At 41.7% G+C, this 23,435-nt stretch overlaps 1 protein-coding gene across 1 annotated transcript in view; it reads left to right on the top strand.

The window, feature by feature from the left end:
• The first annotated feature begins 1,218 nt into the window (after positions 1-1,218).
• Positions 1,219-23,435, top strand: part of LOC132874203 (kazrin-like) — a 175,278-nt gene continuing 153,061 nt past the window's right edge. Inside the window, exon 1 of the mRNA XM_060910193.1 lies at positions 1,219-1,810. Coding sequence (XP_060766176.1) covers positions 1,651-1,810 — 160 coding nt within the window. The 5' untranslated portion in view covers positions 1,219-1,650. The remainder of the gene's footprint in view (positions 1,811-23,435) is intronic.

Here is a 23,435-nt window from a genome sequence, read left to right as displayed (position 1 = left end):
CATGGAAGTGCACTTGTATACTGAGGAGGAAGGGAAAACTGAGCCGAGGCGCCATTTTGAATCCTCATTTGCGGCTGTAATGCAAATTGCTTCCTCCTCAGTATACAAGTGCACTTCCATGGCAGGAAAAACACTACATTTTGCCGCCTATGTAGTCCCCTATTTATACAAAACTGAGTCATTCAGGATTCAGCTATGTTTTTTTGCTCAGTGTTTTTGCTCGACCAAAGTTATACAGTAGGCTAGGCTAGGACGTCTGCTTTTAATGGAAGTAGCCTAGCCTATGACGTACTTTCACGTTATTTCTTGATAAGGTGTTTTCACGTTATTACATGAAAACATCATGAAATAACGTGATAATTTATCATGAAATAACGTGATAATTTCATGTTATAACATGACAATTTCGTATCATGAAATTACGTGATAACGTAATTTCACGTGATATCATGTTATTACATGATAAATATATTGTAAAAACGTGATAAGATATTGTTATAACAAAGTTTTCACGTAATTACTCTTTTGTTGGATTAACCAAACAAAGTCGCTTTTTAAGGTGTAATTAAGTCAGTTGCTTTATTTCAATTATGATTAAGACTTCTTTATATTAACTCAACAACATGTCATTAAATCTACGGAAGCGTATAGCTGAATGGAATATATATGATATACCACTTGACGCCAACCAATATTATTTAAATATGTCACTCAGATCCGCAATGAATTTCGTATGAAAAGTGCGAGTTTTTCAACACAAGAAGATAAACTTCATATCTTCAAGCCAACGTGTGATTTTCTTTTCATTCTAGACACGCTAATAAACAAAAAGTACCCAAATTTATCAAAACAATTAATTGATTTCCTCACGAGTGACATAGGGATTTATGTCACGGTTTTGGTTCTGCATGTCCTACGTAGTTCGTATGAAAAATACGAGTGGTGTATTTCTCAGTAAAACACTCGTGTCCATATAATACAAACTATTATATTTTATATATTATAAACGCGCGGGGGCGGAGGCGTCGCAAGATGTTCCAGGCATAAACACTGAGGAGAACGGGTGAGGGGTCCGTGTGTGTGTGATAAAAAGGAATACGGATTAGACGAAGCCAGTCTGACAGCTGTTTGACGCAGGGTATTTATGTTCCAGCTGAAGATTTTTGGTAAGCTCCTCCCACCTCCGCAAACCTCCAAGCAGATTATTTACTCATTAGAAATTACTGTGGGAATTTACAATCAGCAGCTTTAAGTTTGCTGAGTTTTGTAGGAACGCTGCTTCCTCTCCCATCCTCCCTTCGGTCCTGAAACACATGGTATGTTCCTTTTAAAAGCAAGCAAGTCATCTTCTACTTCACCGGGTCTTCTCCTGGAACAGCTGCGTAAGAGAGGAGGAACTCCTGCTCACGCCATTTCTTCTCTTGGAATTCCATACTCTATGTAGACAGCTCACGCAGCACACACAAATACAGGCAGAAGCCGAGTCTCTTCAGTCGATGAGAGAAGGGCACAGAAGAAAAAGGAGTTTCTTTTTGTTGGAATTGTTTCTTTCTGCGAGAGAAGGAGAGGGAACGTTGTCTCTCCTGCTGCGTTTGACATCATGCTCCTTTGTGTGGACTGGCTGTTCCCCAGGATAAAATCTTGAAGACGATGGAGGACAATAAGCAGCTGGCGCAGCACGTCGATGGCACGGTCCAGTCTGTAGGCCAGGAGGTGACCAACCTGCACTCCGAGCTCTTGGCCACCAGGCGCAGACTTGCTGAGCTCGGAGCAAACGGTTATACCTGGATCGAGAACAATCGTCAGCACAGTAAGATTGCGTTAACTAATAGATGTGCGACAAAAAGTTTAGGATCTTTGGTTTCAAGACCAGAGGTGGTGCTATTTTTCCAGTAACAGTGTTACTGAAGTGTGGAATCAAAACCTTCATTCTGTTTTATGAGCACCTGGTGGAATGACCGTTGTATGCAGTGGTGCTTTGTAGAGCGAGGAAGGGGGTTGTTCTGTTCTGTAATTATGTAGAGGAGGATGAGAAACCCGTGCTCGAGTTCTGAATTATTTTTTTGTGTGTAAAATTTCAGTTTCTGGGGTTGTGCGCGTATGGTCTATCGGCAATGTTAAGGGTTAGGGCACCCTTCGATATTAACATCTGTGTGGTTATAAGTCAATGCGCGTATATGTTTCTTGTTCTAACTCGGTAGTTTCGATATGTGTCTATTTCACTGCGCATCTTGGTGCTGTATGACTAACCTGTCAATCAGGGTGTTTGGCTGGCTACTGAGAAATGAGAACTACGCGATTTGTAATTAGTCGTGCCTCTCTCTCTTTTTTTTTTTTAAAGTTGTACGCTCCCTTTTCCTGTTTGGATTTATTTTTAAATAACTGTCTTCATTTAACTTTTTTCTATCCAATACATCCATTCATTAATGTGGCTCTGAAATTGTGTTGGAGTGTTCATGGGCGCCGCCAGGGGGGTCAAGGTTAGAACAATTCTAGGGGCCCAGCACTGCCATGGGGCCCTTTAAGGGGCTGATAATATGCTTTTAATGATTTTAATAAGACTTTTGAAATAACAACAATGCAATATTCCATCTGGTAAAATGAGCTAATTGAACAAGGTTGTCTATTTCTTGAGTTCTTCAACATATTGTCATTTAACCCTCCCCCTTTTGCGAAATGGTACGGTCCAGTTCTGGTAGAAGCGCAATGCGTTAAATCTGTGTGCTGATCAGTGCAACGCTACTTGCTGCTGTGTCGCGGTGCAGCAGCCAGCCAGCCAGCAGTGGAGTGCGTACAGTCTATGATCGCTAAATATGAAGAGTGGCTGTCAAAAACGTAAAGAAAGGGAGCTGAAAGCTGAGAGGGACCGGAGAGGCAGGCAACTGGTCACTCAGTTTTTCCCAAAGAAAGGTAGCCATCGCTCACATGTGTGTTCAAAATATTAGCGAATGGTAAATGAACAGTATGAACGTGGTTGGATTAGCCTATCAAGAGAACACTTTTACAGTTTGTACAGTGACATTTTTTCCATTTTAATAACTGAACTGACTTGTGTGATAAACAAGATGAAATATTACGTTATGCTGGTGCTAATAACTAGTGCTAATAACTGGTTTCATAACTAATGAGGTGCCCTAAATATGCACAGATTCAGCCTCAGGGGGACCTCCGCCCTACCAAACCACTGAACCCCCCTTTGGAGAAGGAGGTAAGCAGCAATACAACCCATAAATGCTTTAGGATTGAAGTTTTTAATGAGCGAGCGCCATATACAGTTTGCTATATACAGTGCAATTGTGACGAGGGTGGGCAAAGTTGAGGGGCCCAAAATTCTAATCTTTCATGGGGCCCAAAATTTCTGGCGGCGCCCCTGGGAGTGTTCAGCATGGCTTGAATGTAATGGCTCTTCTTATGCATGCTTCTGACATGGGACACACTCCCTCATACTTTGTTGCATTCAGGTAACTGTTACAGGTCATTGCTGATGATTTTAAGAGTGCAAAAAATAATCAGATATGTATTCCTGCCCTAGGCTGTCCATGGGAACTGCTCTCACGGTTCAAATAACCAGACTCCCTGTCCTGGACTCAGTGTTCCTCTCAGCAGGGCCATTCTATCTAACACTCTTCTTCATGTGCAACCACGTGACAAAAAAATGTGACGTATGCACCATGTTGGATGATATGCAAGGACATAAGTAGCATATCTTATTAACATATTTTGATATTCTAATTAAGGCCCAAGCACCGAGGTGCAGGTCTATGGCCTGCACCATAGGTGCAAAGCCCTATTGCAGGGGTTTTCAAAGTGTGGGAGAGTCAGCCCCCCCTCAGAGAGCAAATAAACAACAGCGCCCCCCCTTACAATTTTTGTTGTTGCTATACTTAATGTTCCATTCGTATTTAAAAAAATGGTTGTTGTACACATTTTTATTTTTTTCTTTTACACATTTTAAACAGGGTGGCACGGTGGTGTAGTGGTTAGAGCTGTCACCTCACAGCAAGAAGGTCCGGGTTCGAGCCCCGTGGCCGGCGAGGGCCTTTCTGTGCGGAGTTTGCATGTTCTCCCCGTGTCCGTGTGGGTTTCCTCCGGGTGCTCCGGTTTCCCCCACAGTCCAAAGACATGCAGGTTAGGTTAACTGGTGACTCTAAATTGACCGTAGGTGTGAATGTGAGTGTGAATGGTTGTCTGTGTCTATGTGTCAGCCCTGTGATGACCTGGCGACTTGTCCAGGGTGTACCCTTTCGCCCGTAGTCAGCTGGGATAGGCTCCAGCTTGCCTGTGACCCTGTAGAACAGGATAAAGCGGCTAGAGATAATGAGATGAGACATTTTAAACATCTGTGCTTTTTGAAAAATCTTTTTTTACACATTTAAAACATGAGTTTTATTAAAACATCTTTTTTACACATTTTAAACATCTGTGCTTTTTAAAACATCTTTTTTTTACACATTTTAAACATCTGTGGTTTTTTAAAACCCCTTTTTTTTACACATTTTAAACATCTGTGCTTTTTAAAACATCTTTTTTTTACACATTTTAAACATCTGTGCCTTTTTAAAACCTCTTTTTTACACATTTTAAACATCTGTGCTTTTTAAAACATCTTTTTTTACACATTTTAAACATCTGTGCTTTTTTAAAACATCTTTTTTTTTTACACATTTTAAACATCTGTGCTTTTTTTTTTTAAACATCTTGTTTTACACATTTTAAACATCTCATAGCATCGTTAGCTAGCACCTCCTGGCAGACAACACACTGCGGCAGTGGAGCATCTTCAGATCCAGTCCATGAAAATCCAAACTTTAAATAATCGTGGTCATACTTCCTTCTTTTTTTGCTTGGCCCAGACTCTGTCTCCTCAATCACTGTAGCTTTAGGTACTAAAAATCGATCCATTTTGTCTCTGGCACAGGCTAGCTGAAGTTTGCTAAATGTCCGCAATAGTAACTTATTCTGGTTTATTTTTCCTCACGTTGCGCCCCCCCTGAAGAACTCTGGCGCCCCCTAGGGGAGGCGCGCCCCACACTTTGAAAAGCCCTGCCCTATTGTTTTTGGCATGTTTAGGGCCCAAGCACCAGAGGTGCGGAGGCGAAGTGGCCAAGTGGTTAGAGCGCTTGACCACTAAGCGAACGGTCCCCGGTTCGAGCCTCGGCTCGACGGGGATCTGGGGCTCGCTCCCTGTCCACCCAGCAGTGAATGGGGACCTGGTGGAAACACTGGGGGAAGAAAGGCGGCGAGGAAAGGAACTGGCCACCCTACCTCACTATGCCGATGGCCCAGGACAAGTGCGCTCTCTAACAGGCACTCCCCCAATGTACGAATCGTATATGGGACCCTCTCTTCTTCTTACCAGAGGTGCAAGGCCTCTGGTGTCCACCAGAGGCTGCTGCACCATAGATGCAAGGCCCTATTGTTTTCACTCAGTTTTTTTTTGTTTTATTAGGGCCTGAGCACCGAGGTGCAGAGCCCTACTGTTTCTGTAACAATGTTGCTTCTTTATCTTATTATTAGGGCCCGAGCACTGAGGTGCAGGCCTATCGCCTGCACCATATGTGCAAAGCCCTACTGTTTTGATCAAAGGTGTGTAAAATCATAGTTACACTGAGCAAGGGACTGGGCGTGGTCCCAGAGCTCTAGCACCACCAAGAACAAGCTATGGTTGAGGATGAAATTGTTTGGATTGGCACAAGATTTGGTGTGAGCAACACTCTTGTGATACAGGACAAAGTTCACTTATGCCCCTTTTCCACCAAATCAGTTCCAGGGCTGGTTCGGGGCCAGTGCTTAGTTTGGAACCGGGTTTTCTGTTTCCACTGACAAAGAACTGGCTCTGGGGCCAGAAAAAACGGTTCCAGGCTAGCACCAACTCTCTGCTGGGCCAGAGGAAAGAACCGCTTACATCAGCGGGGGGGGAGTTGTTAAGACCTTCCGTGTTTTTGCTTCGATATTCGCGCCAAGGTTTATGCAAACGTAGCGACGTAACTGACGTATACAGCGACATAACTGACGTATACAACGACGTAACTGACGTATACAGCGCCGCAATGACGTGGCTTCCCTTAGCACTGTGAGCTATGGAAAAGCAAACTGGTTCTCAGCTGGCTCGCAAGTTGAACGAGTTGTGAACCAGCACCAGCACTGGCCCCAAACCAGCCCTGGAACTGATTTGGTGGAAAAGGGTATGTCGGATTTTGAAAGGTGTGACCCATTTTCCACCAAATCAGTTCCAGGGCTGGTTCAGGGCCAGTGCTGGTGCTGGTTCACAACTCGTTCAACTTGTGAGCCAGCTGAGAACCAGTTTGCTTTTCCATAGCTCGGGGTGCTAAGGGGAGCCATGTCATTACGTCACTGTATACATCAGTTACGTAGCTGCGTTTGCATAAACCTTGGCGCGAACATCGAAGCAACAACAACACGGAGAAGAAGAAGCAACAACAACAACAATAATGGATTTCGCGGTCTTGCTATTGTTGTTGGTTTTAACAACACCCCCCCCCCCCCCCCCCCCCCGGCTGACGTAAGCGGTTCTTTCCTCTGGCCAAGTAAAGAGCTGGTGCTAGCCTGGAACCGGTTTTTCTGGCCCCAGAGCCAGTTCTTTGTCAGTGGAAACAGAAAACACGATTCCAAACTAAGCACTGGCCCTGAACCAGCCCTAGAACTGATTTGGTGGAAAAGGGGCATTAGTTGTAGTTGACTCTGCCCAACAGCAAGTCAGCCATGTTGGATGGAATGTAGGATTTTGAAATTTTCCCATGCTGTTTTGAGGGGCTTGCGATGGATAAAAACTCATGAAATTTTGCACATATATTTGGCCTATGATACAATGAGTTGATATGGTAAATTAATCTAGGTGGGCTTCATTAACTCCATAGTGCCACCTAGTTCAAAAATACAGATGACTCACTACATATTCAAAAACTCATGAAACTTGGTAGACACGTCAATCATGCACACTGAAAAACAGCCATAGGGGCTTGACCCCAGGTGTGTCTGGGGGACTCCATAGCACCCCCATATGTCATGGAGATTCCTGCCTGGTATATAGATTGGTAAGTGTATCTAGTGCCCTGACATGAACAAAATTGCCTATATATTGCATCAGCCATAGTTAACAGGAAGTGAGATTTTTGGTTTTGTACATTTTGACACATCTTACATTTTAACAAACTCCTCCTAGGCGTTTTGTTGGATCCATGCCATATTTGGTATATGTTATATCAAGATGCTGCTGATGTCAAATTGTGAAGAGATTTGTGATATGTTGAAATGGCAAACCAATAAATTTCTTCATTACGCCAAGCAAACAGGAAGTGAGCCATAAATTCACCATGCATTGCCAGATACCGCTCAAACTTAACTGGTTATAGGATATCATGGTTCTGAAGATATCCACATGCCCAAAGATGCTGTCTGGTATAGTGCCACCATTTGGACATGAACAGTAATGACTCCATTATCAAAACATGTTACGTTTTGATGTACTCTTCCTAGGCGGTTTGTTGGATCCATGTCATATTTGGTATACGTCATGTCAAGATGTTGCTGACTTTAAGTTGCAAAGGGATTTGCGATATCCTGCAAGATGTTGAAATGGTGAACCAATAAATTTGTATGTTTCGCCAAGGAAACAGGAAGTGTATCATAAATTCACCATGTATTGCCTGATTAGAGCTAAAACCTCACAGGCTATAAGACATCCGGGTTCTGACGATATCCCCCATGCCCAAAGTGAGCCTCTTGTGTAGTGCCACCATTTGAACCTGGACAGACATGATTCCATTGCCAAAAAACTCTGACTCATGAAATTTGGTACACACGTTAATCCTGGCCTATTCAGGGATAGAGGTTTGGCCCCGGGTACACTGCCCTATTGTTTTCAGCATGTTCTTGTGTACGAGGGCCCCTTGTCTCCACTAGCATATATAAATATCTCGCCCAACAGGAAGTCAGCCATGCTAGATGGAATGTGGGGTTTTGAAAATTTCCTGTATTTTGAGGGGCTTACCATGGCTAAAACTCATGGAACTTTGCACATGCACTTGTCCTGTGATCCAGTTTGAGGTGATATGATATATTTGTCAAGGTGGGCTTCATTAACTCCATAGCACCCCCTAATTCAAAAATATGGGTTTGACACCTTGTACATATTTGTGAAATTTGCTCGACACGTCAGTCATGTGTACCGCTACTGAACGATAGGGGCTTGACCCCAGGTGTGTCCAGGGGACTCCATAGCGCCCCATATGTAATTGAGACTCCTCCTTGGCATATAGTTTTACCTATCAGTGTTAAATTTGGTAGGTGTGTGGAGTGCTCCTAGACAAACAAAATTGCATTATACATTGCATCAGCCATACTCAGCAGGAAGCGAGATTTTTGGTTTTGTGTGTCTTGACATGTTACATTTTGACGTACTCTTCCTCTGTCTTGTTGGATTCATGCCATTTTTGGGATATGTCATGTCAAGATGTCTGATTTTTGAAATTGTGAAGGGATTTGCGATATCTTGCAATTTGTTGAAATGGCGAACCAATACATTTATACGCTATGCCATGCAAACAGGAAGTGAAGATAAATTCATGATGCATTGCCTGACGAGGCTCAAACTTCACAGGTTAGAGGATGTCATGGTTCTGAAGATATCCCCATGCCCAGACCCTCTAGTATAGCACCACCATTTGGACCTGGACAGTAATGACTCCATTGCCTAAACTCAAACTCATGAAATTTGGTACACACATCAGTCCTGGCCACCACTACTCAGGGATAGATGCTTGATGCTAGGTATGTCCAGTGGACTGTATAGGGGCCCCCACATGTCATTGAGATTTCTGCCCTGTATGTAGTTTCACCTATCCTTGTCAAAATTGGTAGGTGTGTGTGGTGTGCCGCAAGATGAACAAAATTTAAATGTACATTGTTTTTAGCCAATTGATTTGTGATGGGGTTTGCAATATCTTGCATGATACTGAAATGGAGACCCAATAAATTCCTGTCTTGCCATTCAAACAGGACACGTGTCATAAATTTACCATGCATTGCCTGATATGGCTAAACCTTCACATGTTATCAGACATGATGTTTTTAATGACCTCCACATGACCAACGTGACCCTCTATAGTGCCACCATTTGGACCTGGACAGTAATGACTCCATTGCTGAAAAACTTGAACTCCTGAAATTTAGAACACCCATCAGTCCTAGCCACCACTATTCAGGGATAGAGGCGTGGCCCCAGGTCTGTCCGTGGGACTCCACCCCCCAAATGACATTGAGACTTCTACCTGGTATATAGTTTCACTTATTCGTGTCAAATTTTATAGGTGTATAGTGTGCCCCTAGAAGAACAAAATTGCAATATATGTTGCATTAGCCATACTCAACAGTAAGTAAGTTGTTTTTGTGCGAGTGCAAGGGCCCTTTATCGCTGCTAGCAGAGGTATTTTTTTTTATATAAACTAACAAAAAAATTACAGTTGCGGTCAGAAGCAATATTTTGGGCTTTCATTAATTTCTTTGAACTGTTCTTTTTCTGTGGCAGAATGATTGTATAGCATACATTTATTTAATTAAAAAACACGAATTTGGTGTACAAGGTTTCATTTTCTTTGGGTTTTCTGAAATCAACATGGGGTCAAAATTTTTGACCCTGTATGTATAATTTACATATGCTCACTTGGATTATTAATTCAGAGGTGCTGAAACTTCCAAAATGTCTTATCTTGCCAAGGCTGAGGCCTCTTAACTTCCCATTAGTGATCATGATTGACTACAGCTCATAGCTTCTCTGTACCTTCATAAAAAGGGTTCGTTTACAGCACTCCTTGGATTGACCAACCCACAGTAAAACAGGGAAAGTCCAAGGAGCTCAGTGCAGATCTGAGAAAGAAGATTGCAGATATGCACAACTCCAGAATGTCTCTTGGAGCCATTTCTAAACAACTGCAAATTCCAAGATCAGTTCAAACAATTGTATCCAAGTTATTGTGAGATCTAGTCACTTTGCCAAGCCATTTTGCTTCAAGAAAACCCAAACTGTCACCCTCAGCTGAAAAGAAATTGGTTTGGATGGTCAGGAACAACCTGGGAACCACCATGGCACAGCCCTGCCATGAACTGGAAGCTGATGGGTCACTGTCAACAGTTCAGATCACCATGGTTTAAGAGGCTGCTATCCAAGAAATAACCCCCTGCTCCAAAATTGACACCTTCAAGCTTAACTCAAGTTTGAAGCTGACCACATAGACAAAGAAAAAGCCTTCTGGAGGAAAGCTGTATGGTCCGATGAGACAAAGGTTGAGTTGTTTGGCCACAATGTACAGAGGGACACTGTACCAGCTGGTGGTAGGATCCTCATGCTCTGGGGCTGTTTTGCTGCCAGTGGAACTGGTTCATTGCACAAAGTGGATGGAATAATGAAGGACTACCTCAGAATTCTTCGGCATAAACCATCAAACTTGAACATGACTTGGGAGTTACAACAGGACAATGAACCCAAAACATGCATCAGAGCTGGTTGTGGAGGATAAAGCAGGCTAACATTAAGCTTAAAACAAATCCTGACTTCAACACTATTGAAAATATATGCACTATGCTTATAAGTAGTCCATGCCAAGAAAAAAAAAATTAATTGAACTCTACCAATTCTATCATGAAGAGTCGTGAAATATCCAACCAGAATTCTGCCAGAAGCTTGTTCATGATAAACAAAAATGTTTGGTCAAGGTGAATCTTGCGAAGAGACATTTTACCCAAATATTAGGTGCGTTATATGTATATTTTTGACCCTGTGTTGATTTCAGAAAACCCAAAGAAAATTAGAACTTGTGCACCAAATTCTAATGGGGTGGGGTGTTTTATTTATTTAAGTTAAAGATGTATGCTGTACATTCTGCCACAGAAAAAGAACAGTTTAAAAAAATTACTGAAGGCCCAAATATTGCCATGACCTTCATATCCAAGATGACATTCATGTCACTGTATGTAAACTTTTTTTTTTTGGGTGTGTAAATGACAATGCAGGGTGGTTAAAGTTTCCAATACTTGGGCTATTTATATGCTCCTGGAAATATTTACATTATATAAATTGCTGCAAACATACAAGTTTTGTACAGTAATGTACTGTTCATAAATACAGTTGCATACTGCAAATGCTGATGCCTTTGAGGAGCAAAATATTAATAGCAAGCTGCTGTGCAATCTTGCAGTATCCTACAGGTCCTCCCGGTCAGTCTTGAGCACGCACATAACTCATCTGAGCAGAATCATGTTACATCAGGTCCCACCATCATATTTAGCACCTAGTCAATGTAAAGAAATTAAAAGCTAAGTGCAAGAGGTTATAGATTTGTGATCTTTATTCCAGAAAGACGGAAGTAAAAGGGGAAAATTTGAAGAGGATTTTCACTAGCCTGCAGCACATAACTGGATGGAGCACCACCTGGTGCTTTCCTCCTGGCCTACATACACTGCAGACTATAATCCATTCTGCTCCTGCAGTTTACTTAACAAGGTAATTACCATCTTATTGAAGGCAGTGTTACACTGTTATGCCATTTTTGTTTTAATTTATTTGCCAAAATTACATAAGCCTAAAGTCAAACTACTAAAAGCATATATGCAGAGCTGAGGCCTTAAGAATGGCACAGGAATAGTTTTAAGCATTAACAATAAATCTAATATAGTAATTTTTACAATTAAAGTAATTTTATATAGGTAGTGGTCTGAGTGAATGACCTTGACGTCTGTAACGTCACAGCAGGAAGTCTATCGGTCTCATCGCCATTTCCGCTATACTAAAACACAGAGCTGACTGCAACTCCGATCCTCCATTTTGAGCTAATTTATCGCCATGCCATGTAGATGTGTTGCTGGCTGGTGTAGCAACATGACAGAAGCTGGATTTACATTGCATTCATGGCCCAAGAATGTTCAAACTGCAAAGATTTGGACGCATTTTGTGAAGTTCACGGGCATGTTGGGTGCCTACGAAGTGGTCTCTGCTCTGCTCTGCACACTTTACTGAAGACTTGTACGAGACCTCTGATCTGTTGAGGAGTGTTGGCTATAAGCCTGTATTGAAAGAGGGTGCAGTACCAACAATTAAAGAAAACTGCAAGAAAAGGAAAGTATTTATATGCTTATGTAGTCAAGATGGCGGTGCGTATGGACACAGCAGCCCCTCTCTCTCTGCGTTTAGCGTCTAAAAGTGTGTGTTCTAGTCTATTGTCTGTGTGCTTTGTACATGTGCAAGTAGTGCACTGACCATGTCGGTCACAAGATATTGTTGCCACTGCCTTCTAGCTATAGGAAATATGACCAAACATCTCGTCTTGGACCAGAAAGTCACAGAGGAACTTCAAGGCCTGGGTCTTCTCTGCTGGACTATTACATCACTGGACTTGTCTGCTGTGTCTCACCTAGAGAGGAGGTGCTGGAAGCGGTGTGAGGGAAAACAGAAGCGTGGCAAGTGTGGAGGTATCCGGGCTATGCTAGCCCGCACAGACCTGCGATACCATCCCTCATTCTGGCCAATGTACGCTCCCTAGACAGCAAAATGGATCACATAGAACTCATGAGATCTGCACTACGTGATGTGAGGGATTGCTGTGTTTTCATCTTTACGGAATCCTGGCTGAATAACATCCCGGACTCTGCTATCCAGCTACCTGGGCTAACATGCTACTGCGCTGACCGAGCCTTTATGGAAGGAGGCAAGACCCTCAGCGGGGGAGTGTGTTTACATCAGTGATGCTTGGTGCCAGAATGCTACTGTTGTACAAAAACACTGTTCTCCACTGGCGGAGTTTATCAAGTGCCGACCCTTCTACCTACCAAGGAAATTTACATCGAGTCTGCTCATCGCTGTTTACATCCCTCCCACTGCTAATGCCAACAATCGGAGCGAGGCACTCAATGAACTCTACCAAGCTATCAGAGAACAACAGACAGCGCACCCAGATGGATTCCTCATCACAGCAGGAGACTTCAATCATACAGATTTAAAGGTTTTGCTGCCCAAACTACATGTGGACGTTCTAACAAGGTGACAACTTGCAGGACTTGGTGTACACAACTCTCAAAGGAGCTTACCCGTACAAGGCCTCCCCCACCTAGGTCTCTGATCACATCACCATCATGCTGAGACCTGCATATAGACCCAGAGACAGAGCTATCAGACCATCACAAAAGGAGGTATGTGTGTGGCAAGAGGGGGCCTCCTATGCTTTGAAAGACTGTGGGGTGTGTTTTTTAAAAAAAAAAAAAAGCACTACACACTGGGACATTTTCAAAGAAGCCGCCACTTATAATGACCACATAGACATAGAGGAATACACAGAGGCTGTCACAGCATACATCACTAAATGCACTGATGTCACTCACTGCAAAACCATCACTGTTCGTGCTAACCAGAAGCCTTGGCTGACAGGAGAGGTTCACAGGCTCCTGCGGGCTCAGGACACAGCCTTTAGGGCTGGTGACACCACAGGTCTAACAGCCAGAGCCAACCTGTCCCGCAGCATCAGGGAGGCAAAACATCAGTACAGCAATAAAATATCTGGACACTTCAGCAACACTAGAGATGCACAGTCTCTCTGGTGTGGCATTCAAACACTCAAACTACAAACCCCCACTATGGACCTGTGAGAGTGACAACACATTGCAAAACTGCCTAAATGACTTCTTTGGACACTTTTTGAAACACAAAACACACCAGCACAGAAGACCAGTCCTCCCCCGGATGAACAGGCCGTATGTCTGGCTCCAGCCAGCGTGGAGAGGACCCTCTCCAGGATCAACCCATGTAAGGCAGCTGGACCAGACAACATACCTGGTCATGTTTTGAAGGACTGTGCCATGGAGCTCAAGAATATCCTCGCTGACATCTTTAACATCTCCCTGAACCAAGCTGTTGTCCCCATGTGTTTCAAAGCTACAACCATAATACCAGTGCCAAAGAAGCCCCTCCCATCCAGCTATAACGACTATCAGCCCATAGCACTGACTTCCATCATCATGAAGTGCTTTGAGCGGCTGGTCACGCAGAACAAAGAGGGGAACAAAGGCCAGCCAGGGGAAGGTGGTGTCCAACAAGACAGGGAAGCTGGTCCAGAAAAAGGCTGCAACAATGAATTCCCATTTGGCCACCCTTATTTAAAAAAACTCATGGATTTTGAGTAGGGCTTTATATAGCCCACAACACTTCTCCACACAGGACCTCACTTTCACAAAGGAATTGCCCACGTTGCAATCAATTACTCATGCTCTCATTTTAAGGTAACAAGTCTTAGGGCCCGTTTACACGAGGACGCTGTCGAGTAAAAACGACTAAATATTTTATCGGAAGTGGCTTTCGTCTACACGGGGACGGCGTTTCCGAGGCTGAAAAACGTAAAAAATTTAAAACGCCTTCCAAAGTGGATAAGTTAAAAACAGCCCCCGTTGCATATCCGTCTAAACTACCCAATACGCGAAACTCTGCTCGGATCTGCTCACGTCGGGTACGCGTTTACGTCATACATATGTCATATACTGTACATGCCAGCCCGGGAAGTAAGAAAGTAAGTAAAAAAGTAAGAGCATGTCTGATTACATCGATCCAACGGACCTTCAAGCTGCTCTGGCAGCTTTAATAAACGTCCAGGAGTCCTTCGAACATCTATACCGAATCTGCACATATACCGTTAATGAACAGAGGCGGGTATAGTATGCTCTTACTTTTTTACTTACTTTCTTACTTACCATAGCCAGAGTAGTCAAAGTTTTCGCGGCGCAGATGTGCAGATCAGACAAGACGGAAGACGTTGTGCATGCGTGCAGACATAGCGGAGGTCTTTCACAGCACCGCCTGGCATGCACATCTGTGACAGAGCGCAGTGCGTCTGTCACTTAAACAGTGGTTCCTCCCGCTGGTCATGTTTCAATGGTCAAGTGCAATGGACTAAACCACAGTTGCAAAGACATTCCAAATACAATCTGTGTTGTATGTTTGCTGTGGGTTTGGTAATCGGGGCTTTACAAGTATGTTTTGTTACGGGTACATTTGTTACAACTTTTAGATATGTAAACCTGAAATGTTTGGTACGTGTTCATAGTAAAAGACGCGACACAGGTTTAAACAGCGCAAGCATTTATTAGTTTTCACTATAAACAATAGCGTGTAAAGATTCATTAAGTGCGCACGTTTAACATCTGAATCCTTTTCTGCTAGAGTTTATCTAAGATCAGCCAGAAATGTTTGTAGCCATTTACCTGCTGTAGTCTTCCGGGTGCGGGACCAAACCAGAATGCAGGTCTGAAAGCGCTTTTCAAGGTTTCTTCCGTGATGCGCGGGAAAGCAGCTCATTAGAGCGGAGAGAAATGGTCTAAAAATCTTACGTAAGTGTTTATTGTAATATTTAAGGTCTGCACATTGTTGTAGGAGTGTAATGCATGCAGTGAAAATGTTTAGAACTGTTAAAATCTGTCTAGATGTGTTGATTGATTTTAATTGTGTTAAGACTGTGACGTAGTCTTTTAAATATGCGCCGCACTGTTCATTCGGGAGATGGCCTCTGCAGGGAGAGGAGGCATGATTTGAGCTCTGTGTGAGTAATGCCAGAGTAGCCTAGCTTGCGTGGGCATTTTGTCCCAGAATTTTTTTTTTTGTTTGTTTGGTTTTGTCATCAGTGTTTTTTTTTTTTTTTTTGTCCTGTTTGTGTTAACTGCCGGCTTAAGAATAAAAAGAAAACTATTTTTGTACAAGAATTTTCCTTGTTTTGCTCATCATTCTGACTGACTACTCCATCCACTCGGCACACTCTATTACAACATCCAGTTGAATTCCACACATTTATGCGTCACCGATTTCCTCCTTGAAAACGGTCGTGTAGACGCGGAAAAAAGTGAGAAAGAAAACGGACTTTTGCGTTTTTGTTTCAGACCGTCCCCGTGTAAAGTGGGCCTTAGTATTGTTCTGTTTAGTTCAGTACAGGTGTCTTAACTGTGCAGATTGAGGTTTGGATTTAACATTATAATAACTCATGAAGGATCGATACTGAAGGCAAGGTACATGCAGTATGATATGCAAATTGTATACAGATTGTTGAGATGTCCGACATTAATTGTTATTGAGTGAAATTCTTGTAAAATGCATTACTTGAAATTGGTTAGTTGTATGTACAGTTGTGGCCAGAAGTTTATATCGAGTTGACAAGTTTACATATAGTGACATGAATGTCATCTTGGCTATGAAGGTCATGGCAATATTTGGGCTTTCAGTAATTTCTTTGAACTATTCTTTTTCTGTGGCAGAATGTACAGTCCCCCCCCCCCCCCCCCCCTTTTAAATTAAACAATAGAATTTGGTGCACAAGTTTTAAATTTCTTTGGGTTTCCTGAAATCAGCACAGGGTCAAATATACATGCCGCACACCTAATATTTGGGTAAAATGTCTCTTTGCAAGATTCACCTTGACCAAACATTTTTGTTTACCATGAACAAGCTTCTGGCAGAATTCTGGTTGGATAGTTCATTACTCTTCATAGTAGAATTGGTAGAGTTCAGTTAAAATGTATTTATTTTTTGCATGGACTCTACTTATAAACACAGTCCATATATTTTTCAATAAGGTTGAAGTCAGGATTTGTTTTAAGGTTAATATTAGCCTGCTTTATCCTCCACAACCAGCTCTGATGTGTGTTTTGGGTTCATTGTCCTGTTGACTCCCAAGTCGTGTTCAAGTTTCTGATGGCTTATGCTGATGAATTAAGGTAGTCCTCCTTCATTATTCCATCCACTTTGTGCAATGAACCAGTTCTACTGGCAGCAAAACAGCCCCAGAGCATGAGGATCCTACCACCACCACCAGCTGGTACAGTGTCCCTCTATATATGGTGGTGATTGTGGCCAAACAACTCAACCTTTGTCTCATCGGACCATACAGCTTTCCTCCAGAAGGCTTTTTCTTTGTCTCTGTGGTCAGCTTCAAACTTGAGTTAAGCTTGAAGGTGTCAATTTTGGAGCAGGGGGTTATTTCTTGGATAGCAGCCTCTTAAACCATGGCGATCTGAACTGTAGACAGTGACCCATCAGCTTCCAGTTCATGGCAGGGCTGTGCCATGGTGGTTCCCAGGTTGTTCCTGACCATCCAAACCAATTTCCTTTCAGCTGAGGGTGACAGTTTGGGTTTTCTTGAAGCAAAGTGGCTTGGCAAAGTGACTACACCTCACAATAATGTGCATACAATTGCTTGAACTGACCTTGGAATTTGCAGTTGTTTTAGAAATGGCTCCAAGAGACGTTCTGGAGTTGTGTATATGGGCAATTCCATGTAAATGTCAACCTCGCCATGCAAAAATAAAGCAACATGTAATACATCAAAACCACTCCCAGAGATCTCACCTAGGCCTGTATTTTACAGATGTGAATAAGTTGAACCAATTTGTAACCAACCTAATATGTCACCGTCAGTCTTTCTTTCTTATAATGTAAACCCCAAGCTAAAATCAACTTTGATCATGTACAATTCTATATTATTGCCACAAGCCACAGAAATGTATGCTAAAATCCACAAAACAGCAAAACAATAGACATCCTAAATATTATTTAAGAACTTTGATAGTTTTAGCTGATATTTAGAGAGTTTTTCAAAGGGTTATGGTGGTTAAATTGCTGATTTTCTAAACATATGCCATGTCTATTTCAGACGCGTCACATCCATAACGGAATTTCGTCACATCCATAACGCTGACTTTTCCTTCCGAAACTCTGCATGAAATACAAAATATTTTAAACAAAGATTTTTTAATATTCACCTTGGACCCCTCTATCAAACGGATATCTCCATTTCGACATTAGGTTTACAATTTCACAGAGTTTGATAAAAATGTACAGTCACCCAAGAAAAGTGATACTTTTTCTGTCACATCCATAACGCATCTTTTATTGGCGTTTTCTGGCATGCCCTAGATGTACTATGGGAATTGTTCTTGTTCTATCACTTCTCCAGTATGGTACAGCCTTGAAATATGCAACACCTGTTTAAATACTGGGAGACAATAAAACATGCACTGGGTCATTTGTTGCCATTTTGAGTTCAAGTGTCGCGTCCGTAACGCTGGAATTGCTCATATCTGTGATCCTCTTTCTCAGAGCTGCACTGAGCTCCTTGGACTTTCCCATTTTACTGTGTGTTGGTCAATCCAATGAGTGCTATAAACAAACCCTATTTATGAAGGCACCGAGAAGCAACCAGCTGTAGTCAATCATGATCACTAACAGGAAGTTAAGAGGCCTTGGCAAGATAAGAGACATTTTGGAAGTTTCAGCACCTCTGAATTAATAATCTAAGTGAGCATATGTAAATTTTTAACCCTGTGTTGATTTTCAGAAAACCCAAAGAAAATTAACTTGTGCACCAAATTCTAGTTTTTTAAATTAATTAATTAATTAATTTTTAAATTAAAGATGTATGCTGTACATTCTGCCACAGAAAAAAGTTCAAAGAAATTACTGAAAGCCCAAATATTGCCATGACATTCATGTCACTAAACTTATGACCACAACTGTGTTTTGATGCAATGGCTTTAATAGGTATAATGCTATATTGCCCTCCCGTCATAATTCAAGAAAAAAGGACCCTGAATTCAGGGTAGGAATGATATTGGTTTTTATGGCTTATTTTGCAAAAATTTAATTACTTTGTCAGTTACTGAATGCGTGTGACAGTGACTTTAATAAAAGCCTTTTGTTGTAAGGCCATCTCTTGGATCAGCCATTTCTATACTAGCAATTGTACTGTAAAACTTGTATTCTATACAGCACTTTTTTTTAAATAGTAATAAACTGTTGTACACTAGAAAAAGTTCCAAGCTGGCAACTGTAACTGCCAGTGGTTTATTGTAATTTAACAGGGAAATTTGTTAGTGTAGGAAAGGGCTCAGAGCTCAAAACGGTTAACAGTATTTTGAGATTAAAGACTTCACCAGCTCTAATTATAAATATAAACAACTTGATTTATTGAGGGTTAACATTAAAAATGGTAGTGAAATATAATGTAATCAGAAGGTACATTCATGTAGGTTTGTGGTGTTGTCATGATGATGATGATGATGATGATGATGATTTGACCATACTTGAGTCTTACTCCTATGCAGTAGCATAATGGTTTGTTTTACAGAAGGGAGTTGTATAGAAATGTGATTTGCGCACACTCACAAAAGATGCACTATATATTTTCCCAGATAAAAAGGCCAGAATTCTTTTAAATTGCATATATTTTTAGGCTTCACTAAACTGAGATGGCTTATAAAGCTGTTGTAAATTCTTTTTATGATCTCATATTGTATCTGATAATTCCCTGGATGATCAGCTGCTATTGCAGAGGCACAGTGTAATTAAACCAGCGAATGTGAAACAGTATTCTGAGATTCTAGCTAATTTACATTAAATAATTGCAACCCTAATTCCAAAAAAGTTGGAATACTGTGTAAAACACAAATAAAAACAGAATGCAATGGTTTGCAAATCCTTTTCAGTTTCAATTGAATACAAGGAAAATGTATTTAATGTTCAAACTGTGAAATTTTTTTTTTAAAATAAACATTCATTCTAAAGTGTGTTGCAGGCATCAAATTCAAAGTTTAGGTAGGGTCAACAAAAGACTGAGAAACTTGTGGATTTTTTGAGAATACCAACCAACCAACCAACCAACCAAAAAAAACCCAAAACATCTATTTGGAACATTCCACAAGTTAACTGGGAATTGGAAAGGCTCAGACCTTCCCAAGCAAGGATGGGGTAAGGTTCTCCACTTTGTGAAAAACTGCCTGGACAATCAGTTACAGTTTAAGAACAACATTTCTCAACATACAGTTGCAAGGTATTTAGGGATTTTACTATTGACCTAGATAATATTTGGGTTCTCTGAAGCTTTTGATAAATCTCTGTACATAAGGGGCAAGGCCAAAACTCAACACTGCACGCATGTGACTGATCCCTCAGGTGGCACTGCATTTTAAAAACTGACATGACTGTATCAAGGACATAAGTTACATGGGCTTGGGAATACTTCATTGTCGGTAAACAGTTTGTCACTGCTTCTACCATGCAAAACAAAAGTAACATATGCTGCTATCCAAATGATGTCTTTTTCAGGAAAGATAATAACAAGCCACATTCTGCATGTGTTACAACAGGGTGGCTTCATAGCAAGTGTGCAGGTGCTAAACTGGCCTGCCTGCCTCCCATTCATAATGCGCCACACGTTTTCAAACACAAAATATGACAATGGAGACCTTGGGCTTTTGAGCAACTGAAGTTGTAGCTCAAGCAAGAATGGAAACGAATTTCACATTAAAAAGTTCAAAAATTGGTGTCTGCAGTTCCCAAATGCTTACTGTGTTGTTGAAAGAAAAGGTGATGTAACACAGTGGTGAACATGCCTCGTCTCAACTTTTTTTTGGGAACGTGTCGCAAGCATCAAATTCAGACTGGGTGTATGTTTACACAAAACAAAGTTTCAGTTTGAACATTTTAAATACACTGCAACCCCACTATAACAAAGTCTTGGGGGGGTGTCCAAATATTTTGTTATTCTGAAAAGATTGTAATGCTAAAATGGACCCACTTGTCACACCAAATGCTTACTGTTGCGTAAAACAAGACCAAGTGTGTATTTATTTATTTATCTATTTATTTATGCTTAATTCACTTAAATTTATGAAATAAAGGAAATAAGTCACACTTGCTGTTATTCGCTTGCTGCATCATCTTTTCAGCTCCTGTGGAGGATGCTGATTGCAGTTATGCAAATCTCAGAGCTCTTTTGCTTTAAAAGTTGAAATTGAAAGAATGTGTGTTGTTTTGGGGGGATACAATATTCTTGAAACAAATTTGTAGCTTTCTCTCCACACTTTAGACAGTCCAAGATATCAAGTTTGTCTTTGACGGTGTCATGCTCGCACCTCAAACTAAGGCTACATCCACACGACAACGGCAACGAGATGTTATTTAAAAAAATATCGCGTCCACATGGGCAACGATCAGTAAAATATCAGGTCCATATGGCAACGCAACGCTTGCTGAAAACGATGCAATACACATGCCACACCTCTAGGGGTGCTGTAAGACGGTCCCTTCGGAGACACCAGAACAATAGAAGAAGTAAGGACGCATGCGCATAAACTATTTTGCGCGAGACTTCATATTAGCCACAAAGTCAGAAAAATCTGTTCATAAAATTACATTATAATGACCAAATACAATGAAAAGTATTTTTCCAGTCTCACCTGTGAAAGGTAATCCCATGTGATCTCATTTGGACGGCAAACCTGTTGGTACAGTTAAACGCAGCACATGAATGAGGCATCTTTATTCTCCGCTTTGACCCATCCAATATGGCGGCGAGGATGATATATGATTCTATGCGAAAGGCGGCGTAGAATCATACGTCATCCTCACCGCCATATTGGATGGGTCAAAGCGGAGAATAAAGATGCCTCATTCATGTGCTGCGTTTAACTGTACCAACAGGAATAAATTGAATGCTACACATTGATGGAATAATTTGTTCTTCTACACCCTTTTTGAGGAATGTATTGTAGGACTTAAACCAACATCTGAAGAGGTGAGATCGCTCCTTTTTTTCCCTATTTTTGCTGGCGGGATTGACTCTGCCCTAAGGGCAGAGTCTCTCTCTCTCTCACTTTGCACCATTACACAATAAATATTCACAGTGAAAATATTTTGTAAGCGCGTTTCATGAACCAAGTTATAGGATTTGTTGACAACTCGCATCGAGTTCGTTACACTTCTACCTGGCGTGAAGCACTGACAGTCGTGGTTGCGATGTCATCGTAAACAAATCCGTTCTACTCATCCAGACGACTTCGCAACGGCAATGTTGCCAGATCTTTCCACTCTGGAACCCGTTCTCAAAAGATTTCGTTTTGGGGCACCCAAAACGCCGGTGCCGTGTGGACGCCAGGCCTAAACGATAAACAATTGTATCGATTCACCTGAATCCGTTGCCGTGTAGACAGGGCCTAATACTCCCCTACATGCGCACAGCGCCATTAGGACTAATTGCCATGCATCTATTCTGGATTGGAGCATAATCACAGTGCACACTTAAGGGGACTCGCTACACACAGACTTTGCAACATATTGAGGTATTTCACCCACGTGACCAAGTCACGTGACACAGCCATTTTGGACGGCACGCTTAAGTCCTTCAGTGCAAGGCGGTATGAGATGGTGGAGACCTTTGCACATTTTAACAAGAAAGTAAGCTGTGATTCGTGTTAAATTGGATCTGTCTTTTATCACAAACACTGTACCCAGCCTTGGTATGGAGCCCTGTTTATTTATTTCTGTTTCCCGTTTCTTTCTAGCCTCTGTTATTGCGTTTTATGTCTGATGTCTGCTACATGCAACCCTAGACAAATTAACACTGCCTTGTTTCACTGCTCAGATGGGTTAACAAACACTGACCCATTTACTTTTTGCTATATATTTTATCAAAATTGCGTTAACTGATAAACTAACCTGAAATGAAATGATCACTGCAAAGTCTGGAGTACTCTGTTGGCTCCCAATCCTGCCTCTTCACAGCTGCAATCCATTTGGCCCTCTTGTCTGGGTCAGTAGGAAACCGGTAGTGATGTGTCGGTCGCGAACGATCCAGTTCAAAGAGACGGCTCTTTGAAGTGAACGATGGGAGCCGGCTCTTCGGTGGGAGCCGAGTTGGGGAGCCGAATTAATTTTTTGTCCTTAGGTGCCTCAGAGAGAGAGACTTTCACAAAAAAAGTTGCTGTCCGATTGCGTCTTTGTGTTGTCTATTACCATTCAAAGGAAAAAAAGTAGCATGGTGTACGCCTACTTTTTTTGGTTGGGGGGGTTGATGTCATTCACAGCTGCGAAAATACGAAAATTGGTGTAATGCTTAAAGCTGTGGAGCGCAGGGGAGAGGAGTCTGTGAGGCACCTGAGGAGGGGAAAATCAGCTGTGTATTTTATATTGGTAATATAACACAGTTTTGCATTATGTTTGTGAGAAAATAATTTATTAATTGGTAAGTAAGTTTTATTTCTGTAGCTAGAACATTGTTACACTGCTATACTTTACAAAGCTTTACAATGGCTACAAAAACTAAAAAATAAAATGGAAAACATCCTGTTGATAAAATATAAATAATAATGTAATTAATTAACTAGTTAATTGCAGCAATTAAATCAAAAATAAAATCTCAGGAGCCGTTTGGGAGCCGAAAGAGCCGGCTCCTTATAGTAAGAAGAGCCAAAAGAGCCGGCTCCCGAAAAAGAGCCGAAATTCCCATCACTAGAAACCGGTAAAAGCACGCTGTCCCTGTCTGTTGTGGCAGCCCACAGCACAACAAGCAAACACCATGGTTATTTATAGAGTGCTTACTGACAAATAAATCTACCGT

Source organism: Neoarius graeffei, chromosome 26 (genome assembly GCF_027579695.1).
Source record: "Neoarius graeffei isolate fNeoGra1 chromosome 26, fNeoGra1.pri, whole genome shotgun sequence".
Classification (NCBI taxonomy): domain Eukaryota; kingdom Metazoa; phylum Chordata; class Actinopteri; order Siluriformes; family Ariidae; genus Neoarius; species Neoarius graeffei.
Note: the sequence above shows the minus strand (reverse complement) of the source record. Positions and strands in the feature narration are given on the sequence as shown.